The sequence below is a fragment of the Fusarium oxysporum genome, genomic scaffold, assembly GCF_000149955.1.
Source record: "Fusarium oxysporum f. sp. lycopersici 4287 supercont2.30 genomic scaffold, whole genome shotgun sequence".
Classification (NCBI taxonomy): Eukaryota; Fungi; Ascomycota; class Sordariomycetes; order Hypocreales; family Nectriaceae; genus Fusarium; species Fusarium oxysporum.
In genome coordinates this window covers 209,887-231,508 of record NW_017264845.1, presented here as the reverse complement: position 1 = coordinate 231,508, position 21,622 = coordinate 209,887, and the positions used below count along the sequence as shown (strand labels likewise).

Here is a 21,622-nt window from a genome sequence, read left to right as displayed (position 1 = left end):
CGAAACGTCTCCGAGAAGTGAGAACCTCACTCTAGGCCAGGGACAGGATTCTCAAGGCCAGAACGAGGTAGATGTGCAGTTAGAAGAAGAAAGTCGTCGCAATGGTCGTCGGAAGCGGAGGCCAGAAACGAAGGAACGGCGGTGTGACGTCTACGGCAAGGCAGGGCATAACGCACGAAGATGCCAGATAGAAGTAGTAGTGTCTCAAGAACACGGTTCCAATTGATTTGAGCCGATTTAGAGTCTTGCGGTTGATTTCGCAGGGTAGAGAGTAGCGAGGGTGTGGCCAAGTGCCTCATTCGCCTATCTGCCTCACTCGCTTATCAAGTACATTATATCCATTCCACATGTCAACCTAGCACTGATACACGAATGCAGACTGAGATAAAAAGATCAGTGTGTCGATTGTATTATTCCCCCCATATCTAAGGAACGACGAAGGTTAGTCTCTTATACTTGTGTTCAATCTGTTGATCTCATAGGCAGCAGGCTGCTCATATGAAAAAAAACCAGACTGCAGAAGAGAGGGGTGATGACAGTAGAGGAGGGAAGGCAAGCGATTGATCAGATGAATGTTGACGGGCAGGCAGCGGAAGAATCGTTGAGAAGTGGTAGTCAGGAAAGGTCGGTGCAAGCAAAGGAAAAGCATTGTGGAGCATGCGGCAAGATGGGGCATAACGCAAGAACATGTCAGATAGTTGTTTCAGTGTCTGAGGAAGAGTATAGCAATTAGTTTCAATTGATTTAGAGGTTCGTTGTGTTTTTGTGACGATTTACATCTTGTGGATCGATGTTTGTTGACACTCGCTTGCCTGAGACACTTGCTTATCATGTACGTTACACTCTTTGCTTTCTGGAGATCATTATCCCTCCCGATAATCTTAGCACAGCTTTATTCATCTCTTCTGAGGCCCTTTTTGTGGAAAAGTGCTTCAAGAGTAACACTTTTCAGTGAAGAGTAGGAGGGCGACCCTAGATTTCCATCTGCGCCCGAGTTCCTCACAGCATACGTGCCCAAAAAAAAAAGCCATATAACACCAAAAACATAACATTCAGTCCCATTAAAGGGTCTATGAACCAGACCCCATAGTTTTCTTGATATCATCTCAATTATCAAAAACTCCCTGGCATAAGAACTAGAAAAACATTATGACCTAGACGTTCCATGGATGTCACTGCATACAAGAGAACCCGATCCATCCTTGGAAACGGGACAGGGCTCCCCATGTGCCAAGTATCACGAACCATGTGCCGCTGGTTATTGATTACATTAGGGCCAGCTTCGCAAGTGACCTTTTCGAGAAGGCAACCTTGCGGGTCGTGTTCAACGTGCGTCTGGTCAAACGGAGGACCTACTTTATCGTGGGAAGAGAAGATTCGGATGCGGAGGCTGAGGTCCACTTTGACGACGTGGATGAACTATTTTACGGCTTTTGGGCGCAAATAGTTATTCTGGATCGCAATTGTAAGCATAGGAGTTTTTGATAAGTTCTCAGACGGAGGGGGCGGATGGTACTCACAGCGTCATGAAGGAATGGTATTGTGTGTTACCAATCTCTTTCCGCACATCAACCAGAAATGACTTGACTTGATCTGGAGACCAGCCTAACGCTCGCGTAAAAACAGGCATTGTTAATGGCTCAAGAACAAGCAGCCAGTTCTGCGTCATTAGATGGCCTATGTGCTGCAACTTTTTCCCAGGATAGCACGCATTTGTCGGCGCGCCGTTTCTGGTCTCAACGATATGCTTAAAGCCTGTTTCCTGTAATAATGGCTTGAACTTATTCGGGTAGTATAACGTTGTACCAAAACTGCGCATTCCTTGCTCTAGCAGATCATTCCATTTGCGGAATGCGGTGCCGTCTAATGAATGATTTGGTGACTGTAGAATTGCGATCCATTCCGTAAATTCGACCCATCCTCCAGGCTTCAGGTTGTCGAAAGTCGATTGGATTAACTTCTTCTTATCCTGAATATCGCCAAGTTGTCGAATGTGAATAAAATCGAAGTTACCGCCGCCGGTGAAGTCCCAATCATGCGTAATATCCATTGTCATAAAGCTACAGTTAGATCTGGTATAAGGCGGCTGGACCGGATTAATGTCCACGCCTAGAACGGAACAGTAAGGATGTTTTTGGGCTATCAACCAACGCCACGATTGTTAGCTTCAATGGCAATGGCACAGAAGGAAATGAGCGGGGAAAAGACTTGCCAAATTCCTAAATACGGCAAAATGGCAAATGTTAATAAAAGATGCAAATCATTACATTCGTTCAATGATAAGAACTTACCAATGCCCATGCTCCAGGGCCAGTGCCGACATCAAGGACCCGCCTCGGCTTTGATGAGATAGGTGCTAAATGAAGCTGCCCTTCGAAGACATCGATGATGACGGTGTGCTGAATGACTGGCGCAATCTGTCAGCAAGCACACAAGCTAAAGAGTAGCGAGGGGGTGGCGCGCCCGGGGCCTCAATCCATACCATTTCTGGCTTGCTCTTGCTAAAACGAAAGCACATTAGCACACGAGTAATTAAGATACGTGCTATCGAAGAGTATGATTGACGGGTGAGACGGGAACATACCTGGCTGTTTGGCAGCAAGCCGTAACCTGTAAATTGTTTAATTAATTCTCGGATGCCAATGGCTTCTCAGAACCGGGAGACGGACGAACAGAGGATTTGTTGAACTTCTTGACGAAAGATTGAAAGAAAAGTTTGGAGCGTGACCCGCTGGCCCGAGTGGAACTACTTTGCCAAGTCAGCATGAGCAAACAGATGAACCAATCAGCCAATCTACCAATATGGTAGGTGATATTCCCCGGTAATGAAGTGATTCTGAACTACTAGCAGCATAATGGGTAAGTCTTACCGTTCCAAAGGCCGATAACTCGTCATGTATTCAGCTGAAGAATCAGAAGAGTCATCTAGATCCTCCTTGGGCCGAAGACTGCTTGGCTGATCAACGGCATGGTCTTCAATTGTAGGCTATTTCTCAACAGTCAAAACGCCATCGAATCGCAATTTGGCTCAGGGAATTCCCACATCATCAACTCCGGCCCTTGCAGCCGCTGCCGGGGAAAGCGTTTGCCGGTCCCATCCGCCCGAGCAACGTGAGCGGACGCTTACGGGTGTGCCAGGGATACTCCCGCTCTGGTTTTGGTTTTGGCTGTCGCTAGACACGCTCGAGGCATAGTTCAGCGAGGAGGCGACGGTGAGTGCCGACATCAAGGTTTGCGCAACGGGCCTTGTCATGGCTGATGACTGCAGAACTAGGGAGTCGGTGGACCCGCCACTACGTCTCGTTGAACTTGGGTCGTGCCCATTGTCCGTTGCGTAAGCCATTTGTTGTAACGAGAGTGAAAAATAAAAGAAAGAAAGAAAGTGAGAAATGGAAAAGAAAGAAATGTCGGTAGTTAGGCCTTCGCTGTTCGATTTGCTACAGGAATTATATTCGCGGTTCCGACGTCGTCGAGTCAAACTTATCGAGCTAATGGGTCGGAATGGATGGGGTCATGTTACTCTTCTATAATTTTTCCCTGCCGGTTGGTACTGAATCCATCTTTGTCTCGTTCTCTCAGCGGTCATCCGAGTCTAGCCCTGTCCGGTTAGCTCAGAACCCTCTGCGTGTCTCCACTAATAACGGATCAGGAGGATTCTCGCTCGCTCTAGCGCAGTTTAGAGTTTAAGGACGCGTGCCCTCGGGATCCCAGCACGCGCAAATCAGATCCGCTGCGAAAGCTCACCGCGAAGCGGAAGGAGACAATCCATCTCACAGCTTGGTTATACTCTACTGTGCCGTTTCTTGTTTGTTGCTGTTTTGGCGAATCAACAATTGATAATCTTTTTTTTTTGTCTTTGTACAAGGTCATTGTATTTCCATCCTCTGTAGATACGAGCAATGTCAATTATCGTGCGGGAACTTCCATGGAGCCTAGTGGCATGCGAGGCGTCTGTGGCGTCTAATGGCTTCATCAGATGCCGAGCGACTGACTAGTAATACTGGTAGTAAGCGGCTGGAGGGCTGAACAGCCAACTTCCACAATGTGACGTTGAGACCCCTGACATGTGTCCCGTCGCTCTGGCCCCGTCAGTAACGATGGGCTCCCTGTGGGGGATGCTGTTGAATAAGTGCTAGGGTATCACGTGCAAGCAGGGATGCTTCAGATTACGCGCCAAAATGGCGACGCCCTAAAGGGGCAGAGTTTAACAGAACACAACATGAATACACCAATTCACATCAATGAACCGAATACACGTAATGTCTGACACCAACAAGCTCATTCCAAAAGCTTTGCCCTGACTTGCTCGTCCTTAGCATCGATCTCAGAGTCTGCTGCTCCATCATTCCCTAGCGGCGGCTTCGACCGCCTCATACCCCTGACTCCGCGGACAGTATAGTCGAACAACTCTCCCAGGGGCAGCCATAGATGGCTGTGAGGTGATGCGGGGGCGCCTCGTAAGAAGCGGCGCCTTGTCCAAAGAGTGGCCTCACCGTCTTCTCTCGAACCGGAATCCCGTGACCCAGGGTCCTCGTAGCCCCGTTCTGACGAGGGCAGGCTGGCGATCAATTCAATTCAATTCAATTTAATCACACATCTGGTGGACGAAAGATCAACTAGTGAACCGTGCGAGCGTGCACGTCCCATGAAACGCACCGTGCCACCCCTGCTTCAACTCAATCAACGCCTCAGATTGAATTGATCGCCACCCTGGACGAGGGTGTTGGGATTTTCCTCTGAAGTCTGCCGAAAATCCGCCTCCAGCCACCACCCCCTCTATCTCCCCGTTGATCCAGAGACACATAAGACATCAGGAACCCTAGGTACCATTCAGAGGCGATTTGAATCAAATCGCCCACCAAAACGGGGTTACATGATGTAGAAATTTGGTTCATATCGCTTTGGTCGAAGTCGTATAGCTAATTGGCTGAAAATTACCCCAGCTCCACATTTGGGGTTAGCTAGCGTCAGCTTGGGGTTAGTATAACATAGAGGAAAGGGGACTTTAATCAATCGAGAAAGACAACAAGACTACTCATCTCTTCATATTCTATCACCAAGATCAAAGAGGTGATATCGAGCAGCAATGGAGGATATTGTACAGCTCAATCAGGACTATCAGATACTGATCTGTCGACTATGTCAAGCAGCCGTTCGGCCCGGCGCTGGCATCGAGTCACACTTTCGATTTGTCCTAGTCCTACAGTCCAAAATCAATTGTTGTACAATTGATTTAATTTACCCCACTTTCCAGGGGGTTGACTTGGATTTCTGATTGGTGCTTGGTTACACGTTCAGGCAGGACAACACTTTAACAGCAGCGCGTCGAGTTTTGACTCCTGTCCATCAGGGTCTATCACGACGAATGTCAGATCTAGCCAACAATTTATGATTTTTTTAGCTCTTAAGAAGTATCCCTCAGACCATGGCACTCAAGCCTATGACGGAGCTCGGCCCTTCCAACCCTATATACCCGTTTATGCATCTGTCTGAGTATCGGATTCTTGTTTGTCAGAAGTGCCAACATGCTTGCTTGGCTAGAGAAGTTGCCACTCATCTTGCCAAAAGGCATCCTGGAATAGACCCAGGGCCCCGACGCAGGCTAGTAGAAGATACCAAAATGGTACCGAATGTGCTACAAAGTCGGGTCGAGCTACCATGCAGTACCCACCTGCCGGTCATACCCACCTACCGTTCAGCGAAAAAAAGAATTCCCCATACAAAATGTCTAACTTCACTTGCACAGTGCTTGGCCAAAATTAAAGTTATTTACACGGAACAGATTGTGTCTTACTGAGAGTTTCATGCTGTTTCATATTGGAATGTTCATTTGTATTTTACACAAGCAGTTTGGTCGCATGGCACTAATGTAAATTTTCTCAAAATGTCTCCTTCATCACCCAGCCTCCCCAAAATTTCATCAAACTTTTATCTATAGCAGCTTCCTTTAATCGCCTTGAAAATGCCTCAATAGTCTTATACAGAGAATGATGTCATTGAAGCTATACTGGATGTTACAGATAATCACCTCTTGCAGCACCGGGCCGCCCAGAAGCATGGAATGCCCCAAACCACTCTGTCTGACCGATTAAGAGGCCTACCGTCAAAGTCCGAGGTCACCCAACCTGCCCAGCTGTTATACAAATCCCAAGAGGCTAGATTAGTTGCATGGATACTTCGACAAGAGGCCTTGGGCTATACTCCTTCCCACAGTCAAGTTCGTGTCACCGTAGCTGCCCTGTTGAGACAGCAGGGCCAGGAAAGGCCTATCGGTGTACACTGGCTAGTCAGGTTTATTAAACGCCATCCAGAGATCTATAAGAAGGTAGGAAAACGCCAGGAAGCTGCAAGGTTCAATTCTTTTACCCCAGTGGCCGTCAATTGGTACTTTAATATCCGGGAGAGCGAATATGGCTGGATCAAGCCTGAGAACACGGTTAATGTTGACGAGGGCGGTATCATGGCTGGATTTGGTGAGTACTGACTACTTCTGATACAAGACTTACTAATAAATTGCAAATCTAGGTTTAGATTCCTTGGTAATTGGCAGTAGCGATCCCAGAAGGAAGGCCTTCCTCAAAGGCTCGCAGTCCCGCACTTGGACTAGTTTTATCGAAGCCGTCACTGCAGATGGCCGTCTTCTAAACCCGGGAATTATCTTCAAGGGCAAAGAACTTCTGAAGCAGTGGTTTATCGATGAGTTTAACAAGATCGTCGACTGGTATTATATCACGTCCGATAACGGCTGGACAGACCACCATATCGCGGTCGAGTGGCTCAAACAGGTTTATCTGCCCCAAACGCAACCAGCAGATGAGTCTGATGCAAGGCTCATCATATTAGATGGCCATGGGAGCCATGTATCTGTGGGTGTCTACCTGTTCTCGATCAGAAATACCGCTGACTGAAAATCCAGGATGAGTGGATGGCCACGTGTTTTTTGAACAACGTGTATTGCTGTTACCTGCCTGCACATTGCTCTCATGGCCTACAGCCACTGGATAATGGTGTTTTCAACGCATCCAAGGCTGCATATCGAAAAGAACTGCAGAAACTCACCAGCCTGACCGATTCTGCGCCCGTGGACAAGGTCAACTTCATCAAGGCCTATGCCAAAGCCAGAGCAGTGGGTATGACGAAGAAAAACATCCTCTCAGGCAGGAGAGTGACGGAAAACTGGCCGATTTCACGACGGAAAGCGCTCATGCATCCTGAGATCCAGCCAGACAAGAGAGAAACAACGCCCGGGCCAGACGGCCACAGAGACGGGCAAGTCGACTCTGATCATACGCCAACGACCAGCCGCCACATCAGAGATCTGGGGAAGAACAAGAGCCCATCAATAAAAAGACGTTATTCTGTGATATCGAGAGGGTTTGAAGCTCAAGAGACAAAGATCGCCTCCCTCGGCACCAGAATAGCCAGTCTGGAGGAGGAAGTTGGCCGGTTGCGCAGAGGCAAGAAGAGGAAGGCGATACTGAATCCTAACAAAGGTTCATGACATTGGCCGAAGCTCTAGTGGCTGGTAACGCTATTTCTGAGCCAAACAAAGCAGTTGAAAGGGCAGATGCTGTTGAGGATGTGATCGAGGCGGGAGGGATGGAAGAAGATGAGAGGCCAAATTCGGAGGAGGAAGAATTAACTGTGGTACGCAGGCAGGCAGGGCGTGAAGTTAGAATACCGCGAAAATACCAAGATCCACTTAATTCTAAAACGGAATTCGAATGTTATTTCACTCTTGTTATTTTGGTTGGATTTCCTACATCTGGTTAAAAAATTGCATTTTGTATGCGGAAATGTTTTTTTTGCTTACCGGTAGGTGGGTACTGCCAAGATCAGCCCATGTTCGTACAGACGACCGGCGCGAGTACCAGACTTCTGGCTCATTTCTTACACGATGATGAGCTAAGCTATTTATAGCCTAGATTCTCATAAGCACTTGCCCTAACTAGATAGGTGGGTACCTTACTAATAGCGGATCTATTCAATTCGATTCAATTCACTTCGGTCGCCCGTAATTGAATTGAATTAGGTCTGAATTGAATCGAATTGAAATGAAATTGATTGAATTGAATTGAATTGCCCAGAATTGAATTGTCCGGAGCGCTGACGCATCGGTATGGTATTTTTGCATGTGGTGCATCTGAATAGGAACATCGCTCCCTGTTCTCGTAGAAGAGTTTCGTTCAATCAATTGACATTCGGGCTGTGAAGGATCTAGGGCTGTATTTTCGAGTTCGCCCATGATGTGCCTGCAACTGCAATCGCGATGCTGCACGAGCAATAACAATTTGTTGAGGATGACGAATTCCATTTTGAGTTTGATGCTGTAGACCACGGGCTTGTAAGTTGTTTGGATAATAAAGAGGCTCATGTACTGCGTGACAATGAGGCTGATGTCGAGGAGGATAACGAGGATGTTGACGATGATGAGGTATCGGATAATCTTGCGCTCCATGGCTTTTCTGACGGCGAAGATAGGCTTGAGCCCGCGGGCTGTCTCCCAGATGTAGAGACCCGAAATGATGGTTTCTTGTATGCAGAAACCTGCGAGTTGGATGCGCTCGTAGATGTTAAAAGCGCCAAGAAAGCGGCCCGACTCTTTGGTGTTGCTACCAAGGAACAGGATCGAAACGGGGACGTGGAGGATAAAGAAGTTGAGGATGATCATATACAGAACCCAGCGCGTCTTTGACTTGTCCTCGACGATAAGATGTAGACGGGAATAGAGCACGACAGATTGACCAGTGACCATCCCATACCAACCGATACACGTAAAGACGCAGAGGAGGAAATTCGGGCCCAAGCTATAGTAGCGTAGGAAGACTACGATCGAATGGAGGATAATGCCCAGCGCCGCCGTGACGATGCTCCAGAAATAAAGGCCATCGTAACGCTTGAATTGACTGAGGAGGGATATGAGGATCTCGACGCAGTTATAGCATGCGATGGCGAAGAAGCCGGCGATGGTCATGTTGATGGGCAATGACACGGAAATGGGACCCGTTTCCCCAGACCCAGTCGCCATGATTGAGCTGAGCTGCCGACGGATCTCCGACGGTCATGGCAAGAGGGAGGGATAGGTAGAGAAGAGAAAAGGAAAATAAATGGAAAAAAAAAAAAGGGGGGGGGGGACACTGGACAAAAGTCAAGTTACAGTTGCATGGTGAGTGCGCTTGGTGTGTCTGTGGTTAGGGTTGACAGGTCTGGGCATTGAAACCTAAGTAGATGTGAATAAGGAAAGAAAAGGGAGGATAGAGCTTCAACCTGGATCGTTACGCTATTGTGGTTGATCTTGGTATTATAGCGCGTCATTCTTCAGGTTTCTTGTATTATAGACTACCTCACAGCTGGGGTTTACTAATCCTGATGATCGTCGTCATCAGTCCAGTAGCGGCCAATGACACTCGTTGCAGATTACAAGGGTATTTCCGCTAGAACCAAAAACCAACTCAACCGTAAGTCGGGACATGATTCAAGCTAGACGTTTTGTCAACCCACCGGTCATCCCTAGCTCACAACACCTCTGAACGTCAAAGATGCCCCGTCCCTTTTCTCATTTCCGGAATTCCGACAGCTTTTTCACAACTTGTGGCTTGAAACAAGGTTATTAGTTGAATGGAAGGGAGGGGAACTCGGCCAGTGAAATGAATTTAGAAAACCTCATACTAGACATGGGGGGTGCCGGCAGTGAGATCCCCCCTTTACCGATGACACGGACACGGTATCCATCCCTTAGGCTGGTAAAGGTTTAGCTGGGGCACGCTATCGACGTCCGCGCCAACCTAGATAGGAAGACAACTCCTAAACGGCGGAAACGTCAAGCATGCGCCATCAGAATTACTTTATATAAAGTTTGCTTACGTCCTTGCTCAATAATAAGATGTGAGCTATCAAGTTATGGCATTTGCTATTTGATATATCACTGCCAACCTGGCAGCTGCGAATGTCATTAAAAAAAAGGAGGTTGCAGGTGCCATCGTTCCACCACGACATGGGGGACCGCATTTTAGAGTTTGAAGAGAAAACCAGGCGAACAGGTAGAAACTCTTCAGTGACGGCACAGTCACGTTGACGCCCAGCCGTCTTGCACGTGGAAGCCCAACCCCCTGCTTCACGGCATTCGTCAATACCCCAGGAATGGGTCGCGTTGGGTTTAACTTTCAAGAAACAAACAGATTGGCCCAGAGTCAAAAGTTACATGTTTCAAGCTGTGATCCCAGCGCCCCTGTTGCTTGTAGCTCGGGAACCCCACTCGCGCGATTAGTTCAAGGGTCCGATCAAGATCCTGTGCTCGACCAATGCCCGATTTTCGTGTATTTTTGATGACAGTAGAGTAGAACTCGTTAGAAATGAAGTACAGTTAATGAACTTGGTGAAAAGCATGTCAGCACTTGCACGGTTATGTTTCTGTAGTCTCCCAGATGCCGACATCTTTTGAAGCCAGCGTACCGCGCGTGCATTCATGCAAATCATGTCTGTACAACAAATTAGAAATGTCTGTGAACAGTCCGGAAATTTAAAGTTCTGTCATCACACTTAAATCACACCACGGGACAGATGGTTTATGCGTAGCATTCTGCAAGCGTATTGACACTGTCCTGTCTGGGTATGGACAACTCGATGATCTTCCGGGCGCATATCTCATGGATGGGTTTCCGGGAGACTTCGACAGGGAGTGGTCTCTATCCAATAGGCGAGAAAGAAGCCATAACGGATGACCTCCAAATAGAGCCGTTCTTTTCCTAATAACAAACCCATAGTATAGGTAAATTCTTCTAGCATAAGTATCGTGGACATTTGTATAGTAGTAGTAGATTTAGATGGGTGTAATGATAACAAGTCTAATCGTCGTCCGACATTCGCAACGCTTAGTGTTGACCCTGGTTCGACATACTCTCCAAGATATGTCTATCACTCTTCTCCCACGGATAAATCGAGCTCCAAAGACCGAAGCCATAGGTATGTTGATCAAGATCAGGCGGGCTGCCATCGGTTGGTAGGATGCTTGAAACGCATCGGTTCACTGTTTGCGTCTTGGGTCATATGCAAAATACTTATCTCCTGAGAGCTCACAAGCCTCCAAGGCGTACCCCGCCCCACCTTATCCCTGTCATCACAGCAGTACCAGCGAGGTACTAATTGTCAAAAGTAGGGTAGCCCTGATCGGTTTAGCTTCCCTGACAAGGATCTGATGCTCCATCTGTATATAAGGAGCTCTGCTGGCCCCCTCCTATGATAGAATCAAGGCTCTTTTAACCCTCTCTTATGTGCCCCTCTGCTGTGCGTGCCACAGTTATGAGCCCGGGTAGGTGCAAGTCCTAGTAACTTCCACTGCCCTATTACACACACATATTTTATCTTATCCTGTAACAGAACCAATTACCTCTCTCTATATCCCTTTCAATGATCATCAAGCATGACAATCTATGAGCGAAGCTCCTCGAGCACGACAGCCCGTACAATCCTGCGCGGCCCCGATAACTGGATTCCATGGATTCAAGAGATCGAATTACAAGCTGAAGCTTACGGAGCCTGGCCGCGAATCGACCCCGAGCGTGCCGACCGGGACTCTGACAAGCCAGAAGAGCCAGTTATAGAGGACTTCGAGACTTTCATGAAGCGCAAGCTCGCCGAGCATGAGATCAGGGTAGGCAAAACGGCAGAAGAGGAAATCCCGCCTACGAAGCCCTCTACCGGCGATCTTAAGATCTTCTATGAAGCCCATCTCCTAGCCCTACCGCACCTGCAAAGGCAGCATAGGCAGCGAGCCACCGAATACTCACGCATTATGGCCCATATTGTTGAGAGCGTTGACTCCAGCATCCTAGCAGCAGTGCTCGGTCAGATCAAAGAAGAGCACCCAACAGGCTATACTATACGCCAACTACTAAGGGGCTTGAAAGAAGATCTCGCACCAAGCATCTCAACCACGATTCGTGAGATTACACAGCGATATCTCAAGATCCTCGACGATGCCTCCAAAGCTCGACAGAGCCCCGAACAGTGGCTGCAACGCTGGCAAGAGGCCTACGCACAAGCAAGGCCATATGAGATCCCTGAGATCTTAGGAAACCCAGGTGTTGACCGCTTTTTGGAAGCTGTAGAGAAGAGGATAGCCCCTTCCTGGGCGGAAGGCGAGCGAAACGCGCTTCTCAAGAAGGAGAAATTGAATGAGGAGACCTCCCTCACCGATCTAGCCAGTGAGCTACGAGGTGTTATCAGAAGAACCCAAGTTGGCAAGAGCTATGCGGTCCACGCGACCCTTGGCAATCGCTCAGATAAACCAAAGCACAACAACTGCCCCTGCAAGCGCGATAACCATTGGTGGAAGGCTGAGGAATGCGCCCTACTTATCTACGCCGTAACCGGCACGGCACCTCGGCATGTAAAGAAGCCCTCAGACGGTGAACTTGACCGCATAAGAAAGGAGCTTGACAAGCCCGTTTGGAAATGGTTGAAGCCAAAAGTCTTGAGAAACAGCGGTGAGGCATGCTCCCCTGCTCAGGGCAACCCTGGTTCCTCCGTGTACCCTGGAAACCTTATTAATTTCATCCTATCACCCGACATCCTAGCCGAAGCTGAGCGTAACATCCAGCTCCATATAGCGCACAAGGGACCCCTTCACCCTCTTACACGAAGCACTCTACTGGATACCTGCGGCGCTACGCACCTAGTGAACAGTATAGCCATGCTCGAAAAGGACTCCTTCGTCCCTACCCACGGGGACTATGTGGAAGCCGGCGATACAAGCTTTCCAATCTTAGGAAAGGGGACTAGGGTGATCCGCAAGATCATGAACGGGCCCTCGGGACCAAAGACCCAATCACTGACCCTAAGCGAAGTCGTCGTCGTGGAGGGATTCCACACGAATATCGTCTCAGAAGCCCTTTTGCGCACGTCAGGAGCATGGTATTCGGGTTTTGACTGCTCACTGCGATGGGGAACCCCGAGAGAGAGCGTTGTTCTCATACAGCTGCAGCGCAAGTATAACGTTCTGATACTTCAATTGAAGCCTGTTTCTGCCTACTCTCCTATAGACCATCCTATGCTCGAAAATGTGATTCCGATCAGCAATGAGGTGGTTCTCTGGCGCGATGGCGCAAGCGTAATGCATTTCTTTGCTTCCCGAGCATGGAGATCATCTAGAGATACCAGGAGACCGCGAGATGATTGCGAAGCCCTGTGGCACCTCCGATCAGGGCACCTGGGTAAGGAAGCCCTTCAGAAGCTTGTATACCATGCTAGGAACGTGCGAATCAACGGAACAGCGCGTATTAACTGTGAGACCTGTGCTCGAACATACGCAACCCAGGTTATCAGTCGCCGTCAGCCAGATGAGCGCGCCCCAAGGCCGTTTTGGAGGGTCCATTGGGACCTCCAAGAGTACGAACCGGGGTATAACGGCTCATGTTACCTGTTGATTATAAAAGATGAATATAGCGGTTGGCTATACGCTATCCCGTTAGCAAGCAAGAAAGGCTCAGTGGTGTTTAACGCGCTATTTCAGTTTGAACGCTGGGTCAAGCGCCAATTCGGCCTTGTTATCGGCAAACTGCGCAGTGATAATGAGCCAGCTGTGATCCATGCATCAGGAAACACCGACTTCCTCCGATGGGTGCGATTTGAAGGCATAGATGTTGAGCTAGCACCACCACACACGAAGGAACCTAATGGAGGCTCAGAAAGAGCAGGAAAAGAGGTATCAGAAAAGTCAAATGCAATGCTCAATGGAGCACAGCTACCCCATTCGCTGTGGCCAGAGAGCACGCAAACCTCGGCATTCCTGCTTAATATAAGTCCAAAAGCCACAAAGGGATGGCAGTCACCTATAGAGGTATTACAAAATTGGTTCAGGCGCGAAGCGCCACTACAGATAAGAGAGCACACGGCAGACCTTAGACCTGATTGGAGCGGCGTGCATGCCTATGGCTGCCGCGCATATCCATTAGATCGAGACAGAGAAGCCGGGACGCATAGGAAGGCGTTTAAAACGAGCCCCAGAGGCCATATCGGGTACTTAGTGGGCTACACAGCGCATAACATCTACCGGATTTGGATTCCTCGGCTTGAGAAGGTCGTAGTCACTCGCAACGTCAGGTTCAATGAGCATATCTTCTACAAACCGGATAAAGAACGCTCGGAAGAGCTCCCGGAGAGGGTATTCAAATCGTGGATCCTAAATCTCGATGACGATGACGAGGTGGACTTACCGGAAAGACCTATCCAAGTTACAGAATCCGAGGGTCTGAACTCGGGGGTGGAGGTGACTGAAGAAAGCAGCGCTAACCCCGCGGAAAGCGCTATCGAGCACCAAAACCAGCATGCACCGATTCAGATCACTAATGGACTTCAGACCCCAGAAGCGACACCAGAGCCTATGAGCAGGCCTGACGCCGAGGGAGACGACAGAAGCATCGCAGACACTTACGCAACATCTGAGAGCTTCGCAACAGCCGAGGCAAGCGAGTCGCCAAGTGCACAACTACAGACTGAGCTAGAAGCCCTCGGGGGTGAGCAGGGAGCACCCCAAAGCCCGGAGTCACCGCTACGATCGCCAGAAACACCGACGGGTGATACAATCGTTGTAGCCGGGGACTACGAAGAAAAGGATATCCCTCTATCACCTCTTCAAGGGTCAGATAACGACGAATATTCTGACCGCATGAGCCCCGAAGAGTCGCTGACCTCACAGCCGATTGCCACGCGTAGTCAAGCGCGGCTACCCGTTATGAGAGATAATCAGAACACGGCAACCAGGGGTCCAACAACACGTTCGCGTTCTCAACGGGCCTTTCGGTAGGTCTGTCCGATCTCGAAGCATTCGTCGTCATCGAAATCTTCGGTTACATCTGTGAAATTCATCAGGGTCGCCAAAAATTGCCGTTCTTTCGCATACATATACATATGATATCAATAAATGCATTCCTAAAATTAGAAGTCATTGCGACCGTTAGAAGTCGAGATATCGGCGAGTTACCAAGGAGGGGAAGGACAGTGGAGGTTGGGTTCGCAAATTGGTGGTAACCACATACAGTTAGAAACTGCGGGCCCATTCCTTAGCTTAGACCCACAGGCGCTACCGAATTTCATGAGTTATAGCGGTATATTAATGTCGCACTGGATGTGCTTAAAGTGGATTGAAGGTCGGGTCATTCATAATGAGCAGCAGTAGTGAGTTGATTGATTGTCTTCTGTGTGGGGTATTCCAACCCACAGGTTTTACTTTAAATCACCCAGCTTGATTACTAAGGGCTGTTGTTCCTGAGGATCATTGAGACCATGCCCGGCCTGCGACACACCCCCCCAGATTTCAGTCTGTATCAGATGAGATCTGCATATCATCCTGATCGATATCCTCCTCTGAAACGTGTTCTGGATCAATCCGCAGTGAGATATCAACCAGGCCCAATTGTTTCACGAAGTGAGAATGCTTTTCTGCTGAAAGAGGTTTTGTGAAGCCATCTGCAGGCATGTCTGTTGTTGGAACCCATTGAACTGTAATTTTGCCGTCTCGATGGATCTGTCTTAGCCAAAAATTGTGGATGTCGACGTGTCTTAACTTTGATGTTAGTTGTGGTCTCTCTTTCTGGACCAGTCCCACTGTTTGTTGATTGTCACAGAGGATGCGTGGTTGGTGTTCTGGATCGAATTATATCTGACCGAACAGTCGGTATAGAGCTATTGTCTCCCTCGCTGTATGAGACAGCGATAACAGTTCCGCTTCAGTCGTTGACGTGGTTACAGTCTTCTGTTTTGAAGACTGCCACATGATTGCCCCGCTAAACAACTTCATGAGATAGCCCTGGGTGGATCTTCGAGTCTCTGGATCATCCGCGAACGATGCGTCGCTTGACTGCTGTAGTACTTCATCATCGCCTGTCTCTACTGCTGTGGCCTTATCCACAGAGCCCGAGAACTCGATGGCATAGTACCGTGTGGTCTGGAGATATGAGAGAACTCTGTTCGCATACCGCAGGTGCTCTGGTGAAGGGTTCATAGCGAATTGGCTTAACTGGCTAGCTGCATAGGAGACATCTGGTCTTGTTACTACTGCCGCATACAGAACTGATCCTACCTTTTCTTGCATCTCTGTTATCTGTCGAATAGTGGCCTGTCCTTCGAAAGGTTGGGGACGGTACGACGGAATGAGAGGAGTTGTCGTTCTCATTGATTTGTCGATCCCGAACTTGTTACAAAGTTTGTCGATATATCCATCCTGGCAGATCCAGAGCTTCTTGGCCTTGGTATCTCGAAGGATCCTGATGTTGAGGAAGGTGATTGCTTCTCCCAAATCCTTAATCCCGTATTTGCCGTTTACTGCTGCTTTGAATTCGTTGACTTGTTGGAGGTAGTCAGATTGTGCGATGATGAGAAGATCATCGACGTAAAGAAACAAGACAAGATGAGTCTCGTTGTTAATGAGAATGCATGGTTCATCTGGGCATTGTTCAAATCCCAGGTCTTTGAGGAACCGTACAAGTTCATGGTACCACAGTTTTGGTGACTTGCGCAGACCATAGAGCGCTTTGAGCAGTCTCCAGACCTTTCCTGATTGACCATATCCCGGTGGGCATGTGGTGTAGACCTCCTCGTCCATTTCAGCGTTGACGAAGGCGTTCTTGAAGTCAACTTGGTGACATATCAGCCCAAACGCACAGACGAGAGCCATCAGAATCCGGAAGCTTCGATAAGCACCGGTTGCTGCGTAGATGTCTTCACCAGAGTGGTGTTGGAGATCACCTCTGACACAGATGCGGGCTTTATGACGAATGAGATGTCCTGTATCATCCAGTTTGTAGGTAAAGACCCATTTGAGCGGCAGTATCTGTTTGCCTTCTGGACAATCAACTAGTTGGAAGGATTTCTTCTCCTTGAGTGAGTTGATCTCGGCGCCTGCAGCTCGTTTGAAGCCTTCTCTCTCAGGGTGCCGTTTTAGTTGATGCCAGAATTCAGGTGGTGGTAGCAGGTCCCTCCGATGGATTCGGATTGACCGTGCAGCTGCGAAGGCGTGGGCGATCTGATGTCCCAGCTTCGCGCGTTCCAGTCGTAGGGTGTATGCCTGTCTTCGTGCTCGCTTCTGAACTCGATGTAGGGTGGAGCGCGGTTTGAATGTTTCGATTGCATCCTGACCTCTCAGAGACAGTTTGATGTTTCTCCCAGAAGTTGTCCGAAGGTTCTGGAGCACCTCGGCGTCCGTTGTTCCTTCCTTTCTGGGTGCCTCTTCTCCTGACATATTTGTCCGAGGATGCGATGATGCTTGATGGAGAGCTGCTTGATTCGGGGGCCGCAACACGTCTGGCTGTTCAACCTGTATTTCCCCTGCTGTTGCTCGTTCAGGTGAGCTTTGTGGTGTGAGAAGCAACCCTAGTGGAGGTGGCTCTACTTCTGTTTGGATCGAAACAGGAACTGATGTTGCTATATCCTCCGTGATAGGCAATGGCTCAACATCTTCTTCGTCCAGATCAACTTCGTTGACCGTAATGGCGAGAGCCTGTCCTGATTCAGGACGAGTTGTGGCAAGCTGTGGATCGTACATGACTTTCTCGTCAATTTGAACATCACGAGATACAATAACACGATCGAGGTGTGGAATCCAAACTTTGTGGATATTAGTTGCGTCGAATCCGACAAGCCATCCCGTGAGCGCGTTTTCTTGTAGTTTCGCTCTGGCCGGACGAGCTTTCTTGTTCTTGATCAATACATAGGCGAGAGAGCCAATGATTTTGAGATGAGAGAGGTTCGGCTTTCTGCCATGAACCATCTCAAACGGAGTTCGCCATTGTTTTCGTTGAACCGGGATGCGATTGAGGAGGCGGGTAGCATGAGCAACGATGTAGGGCCAGAGTTTCTGAGGTAGATTTCCCTGTATTCGAAGCTTGCGAGCGATAGTCATGATCACCCCCCCAGAACGTTCGGCAGGACCGTTCTGATCTGGCGTATCTGGTGGAGATGGATTGAAGATGATTCCTTTCATTGTAATGAAATGCTTCCATTTCTTGCCCAGACCTTTCTCGCCATCTGATCGGATGTACCGCGTAGTGAAACCCCAGTTGTCGTTTGTAATGGCGAGAAACTCTTGCGTAGCCGACAGGAGTTCCTCTTGAGCCTTGTTCGGGAGATTGAAGGACACGTGGTAAGCCGAGTGGTCGCAATAAAAGTGAGCGACCCAGGAGTCGGCGTTGAAGGCTTCCTCCATATCGACAAGGTCGAGATGTATCCTTTCGAAAGGGTAGGTTCCCCTCCAGGTTGGTACACGTGAGATTTGCTGGTGCGCCTGTCCGAGTTGGCATTCGGGACAAAGCTCAGATTTTCGTTCAAAGTCGTGAGTGCCAAGTGCGACTCCTTCGACTACTTGAGGCACGTGTTCGAGAGCTTCCTTACGGATATGGCCAAGCCTTGCGTGCCAGATATCCATAGATGCTATTGCCACTTGAGGTGTTCTCGACTTGGTCGCCATTGCAAATGACTTCACAGCCTCTTGGTGCGACTTTGCCTTGAAGACAGCGTCCTTCATGCAAGGTTCGACCACTCGGAAAGCACCATACTTTGTTGCCTTGAAGGCATTTGATCCATCCGAATACTCCATCCAACAGGTCCTAGTATTAAAATAGAGGCCTTGTTGTTCGAGAGAGTGCGTGTTGATGAGGTTCCAGTGGAATCCGGGAACATGGGCAACATTCTCGATCTGGATTAAGCCTGGACCCGATGGGGTATCAACATGGACTGTGACATTGCCGACACCCGTGATGTATGTGCCTGAGTCGCCAAACTCGATGACTTCATTGTCCAGAGGCTTGTATTTAGTGAAGCGAGATAGGTCATTGCAGACATGCGTATCCGCGCAGTTGTCGAGTCGAAAGCAGTCGCCGTACTCGTCTTTTGCGGTTGTGCTGAGTGCGAACTTTGACGTGACAAATGCAGCTCTTGATTTGCGTGGTAACGCGGCAGCAGTGTTTGAAGTCTCGTCTTCTGTCGGAGTCTTGTGTTGATTCTCCGTACTGTCAGACTGCCAGAACTTAGGTAGGTTGATCTTGTTTCTCCTGAAGTTCTTTTCGATGTTTGTCCGAAGCCTCCTGCTCCCTTTGACTGCAGTGATGACTTTCGATTGGACAGGATGGCTGGTGTCCATCCTTCTGGTGCCTTCGAAGGATTTAGGTAGTAGCAGTCAGCATACTTGTGAGACATGCCACATACGCACTGTTGAGGGTTTGTGCTCGAAGATGAAGGTTGTGTTCGCTGTCTTTTCTGCTGGGGCTGGCTCTCCTCGTTTTGCGAGTCCCAGCCATTGCCATGCTTCCTATCTTGGAATGTGGCATGGGCTGCTCGTCCCCTAGTAGCGTTCTCCTTCGGTGGTGCCATTGTTCTGAATTGCCTAATACAGAATCCGATCGTGATCTTCTTCTCGGAGAGGGTTGGGTTGAGCTTGCGGAAGGCCCTGAGAGCTCTGTTCGTTGTATTCTGAGCTTTCTGAACAATAGTGGCATCATCATTTTGATCATTTTCGTCCTCTTCAGAATCAGCCGAGCTTGCAACGGTGATAGAGCCGTTACTGGCATGGTCAGGATTAATCTCGTTAAGCGCGGTGAGAAACGCGTTTGAGATCTTCTCCATGGCTTTTGCAGCCTCCTTGATGAGGTTCTTCTCGTTCTCAACCTGAGCTTCTTTGGACTTCATGTAGTTGTAGAACGGTGGGTTGACTTCACGAGATGCTTCAATGAACGCATCACAAATCTGTGACTCGCTGAGATTCTCGATCTTGTAACGCTTGGCGTTGCTGACGAGAGCAGGCCAGCGGCTAAGCCATTTGTCAAGACTAGTGTTGCCAGGGCCTTTCTTAAGCGATTCGAACTCGGTCCTGACATTCTGCTTCTGATCTTTCGCGGTGGGTTGGATGCTATCAGCCAGCGCGATGAGTTTGCCGCGGACGTCATGGATTCCGAGGTAGTGTTGCTTGAACTCCTGACACACCGTGAGGTCGATGCGATCAGAGACCTTGTCATATTTCTTCTTCTCGCTCTCGTAGATAGCCTGGAGGCTGTGGTATTTCTGGATCGTATCCTTGCTCGCTGAGTCTGATGGTTTGGTCGCAGTAAAGACCAGATTTTCGATCCCTTCTGGATCACAATAGTTCCAGACATCATTACGCACAGCAAGGTCCTCGATAGAATTAATCCAGTTCGTCCAGTCTTCACGGGCGTTGAGCATAGCGAGGTTATGGTCTTTGATCGACATCTTGTGTTTGATGATTTTTGGTAAAGGCAATGTTAACTTCACTTTTTAGTTGACTTCTATTTAATGCGTTAGCTTCCTTTTTAATTGAAATCATTATGAAAATATCAGTTTTTCTGAGTCTTCTCTGTAGTTGCTGCTTTCGCGGCTGGTGATGAACCCCGCAGTAAGCATAATGCAACCGGTCCAACTTCGTTCCGGTTTCTCTGAAGAGAATTTCCTGTCGGAAGAAAGATTTCATTGCGTCCAGGTTGACAGGAAAGCTGGTAATGGTGATAAATATCGCGTGCGACGTAGCGGAAGAGTCTCCGGGCTCATAACTGTCGCACTGAGCGTGCTTAAAGTGGATTGAAGGTCGGGTCATTCATAATGAGCAGCAGTAGTGAGTTGATTGATTGTCTTCTGTGTGGGGTATTCCAACCCACAGGTTTTACTTTAAATCACCCAGCTTGATTACTAAGGGCTGTTGTTCCTGAGGATCATTGAGACCATGCCCGGCCTGCGACAATTAATATGAGAAAAAGAAGGAAAAGCCAAAAAAATAAGGAGGGTAGATGACCGCCTTCCCGAAGCTCTATGCCTCCCGGCCTGTTTCACACTTGACCTTATGTCCTCATACCCCACCACTCCTCTAAACTTGAGCGACCCAGAGCGTAAATGAGAGTATGCATACCAGCCAGTCCAATAGTCAATGGCTAGGAGGTTTTGGCCGGCGGAGTTTTTGCCACCGTCCCACTTGACCCTTGCATGATGGGAGTTTAGCTTTGTGTTCTCGTCTATGGTATGAAAGTAGTTTTTTATTCACCACTGCAGTTACCGGGCGGCCATCTTCTCCGACTCTCTGGTTAGAGTTGTGATGTTTCCAACTATCACTTCAGTCGGCATAGCCTTTGGGAAAATCACTCACCCCACTTGCCTTATGCAATCATTCTCAGTGCGAGAGGTGCAAGTCCCGGATTGAAGATTTTATGAAGCATTTTCAACAAAATCCCCATACAAATTCTGTTCAATTTGATCAATGACATGGAATCAATCCTTCAAGGAACGCAGTCACCTAGTGCCTACAGTGGCGAGAGCTTTGAGACCCCAAATCGAGCTGCCCGCCAGATCTTCCGGCGGATGAGAGCTGCGGGCACGAGTTGGTGCCTTTGAACGTAGAAAAACGCAATTTTCACATCAACATATTGTCCCTAACACCACTCGAGCTATTCCGCCTTTTTGTGTCTATTTGTCTTATTCAAAAATGAGTTGTTTATAGTGAAAGATGGGTTGCATATCTCCTCAAAAATGGCGCAGCTCATAGCTGGAATACCCCCGTTACGAGCAACTCAAGGACCCTAACCTGGGAGAGGCTCTCACCTTCAAAAGTGTGTATGGCTCGGGTTCCTAA

General features: G+C 48.7%; 3 protein-coding genes across 3 annotated transcripts; all 3 read right to left on the bottom strand.

Annotated features, from left to right (window-relative positions):
• Positions 1 to 905: 905 nt before the first annotated feature.
• On the bottom strand, positions 906 to 2,050 carry FOXG_22185 (uncharacterized protein; the record flags this gene model as incomplete). Its single annotated transcript, XM_018402583.1, has 2 exons — positions 906 to 1,452; positions 1,521 to 2,050. 2 exons carry the CDS (start codon positions 2,048 to 2,050, stop codon positions 1,425 to 1,427), a joined length of 558 nt encoding a protein of 185 aa, XP_018256354.1. The 3' UTR covers positions 906 to 1,424.
• An 816-nt stretch (positions 2,051 to 2,866) lies between these two features.
• FOXG_16000 (uncharacterized protein) lies at positions 2,867 to 3,226 on the bottom strand (the record flags this gene model as incomplete). Its single annotated transcript, XM_018396086.1, has 2 exons — positions 2,867 to 2,986; positions 3,128 to 3,226. 2 exons carry the CDS (start codon positions 3,224 to 3,226, stop codon positions 2,867 to 2,869), a joined length of 219 nt encoding a protein of 72 aa, XP_018256353.1.
• Positions 3,227 to 7,999: 4,773 nt separating this feature from the next.
• FOXG_15999 (uncharacterized protein) lies at positions 8,000 to 9,028 on the bottom strand (the record flags this gene model as incomplete). The annotated part of the gene is made up of 1 exon (XM_018396085.1): positions 8,000 to 9,028. The coding sequence occupies one exon, from the start codon at positions 9,026 to 9,028 to the stop codon at positions 8,000 to 8,002; it is 1,029 nt and encodes a 342-aa protein (XP_018256352.1).
• Positions 9,029 to 21,622: the final 12,594 nt, after the last annotated feature.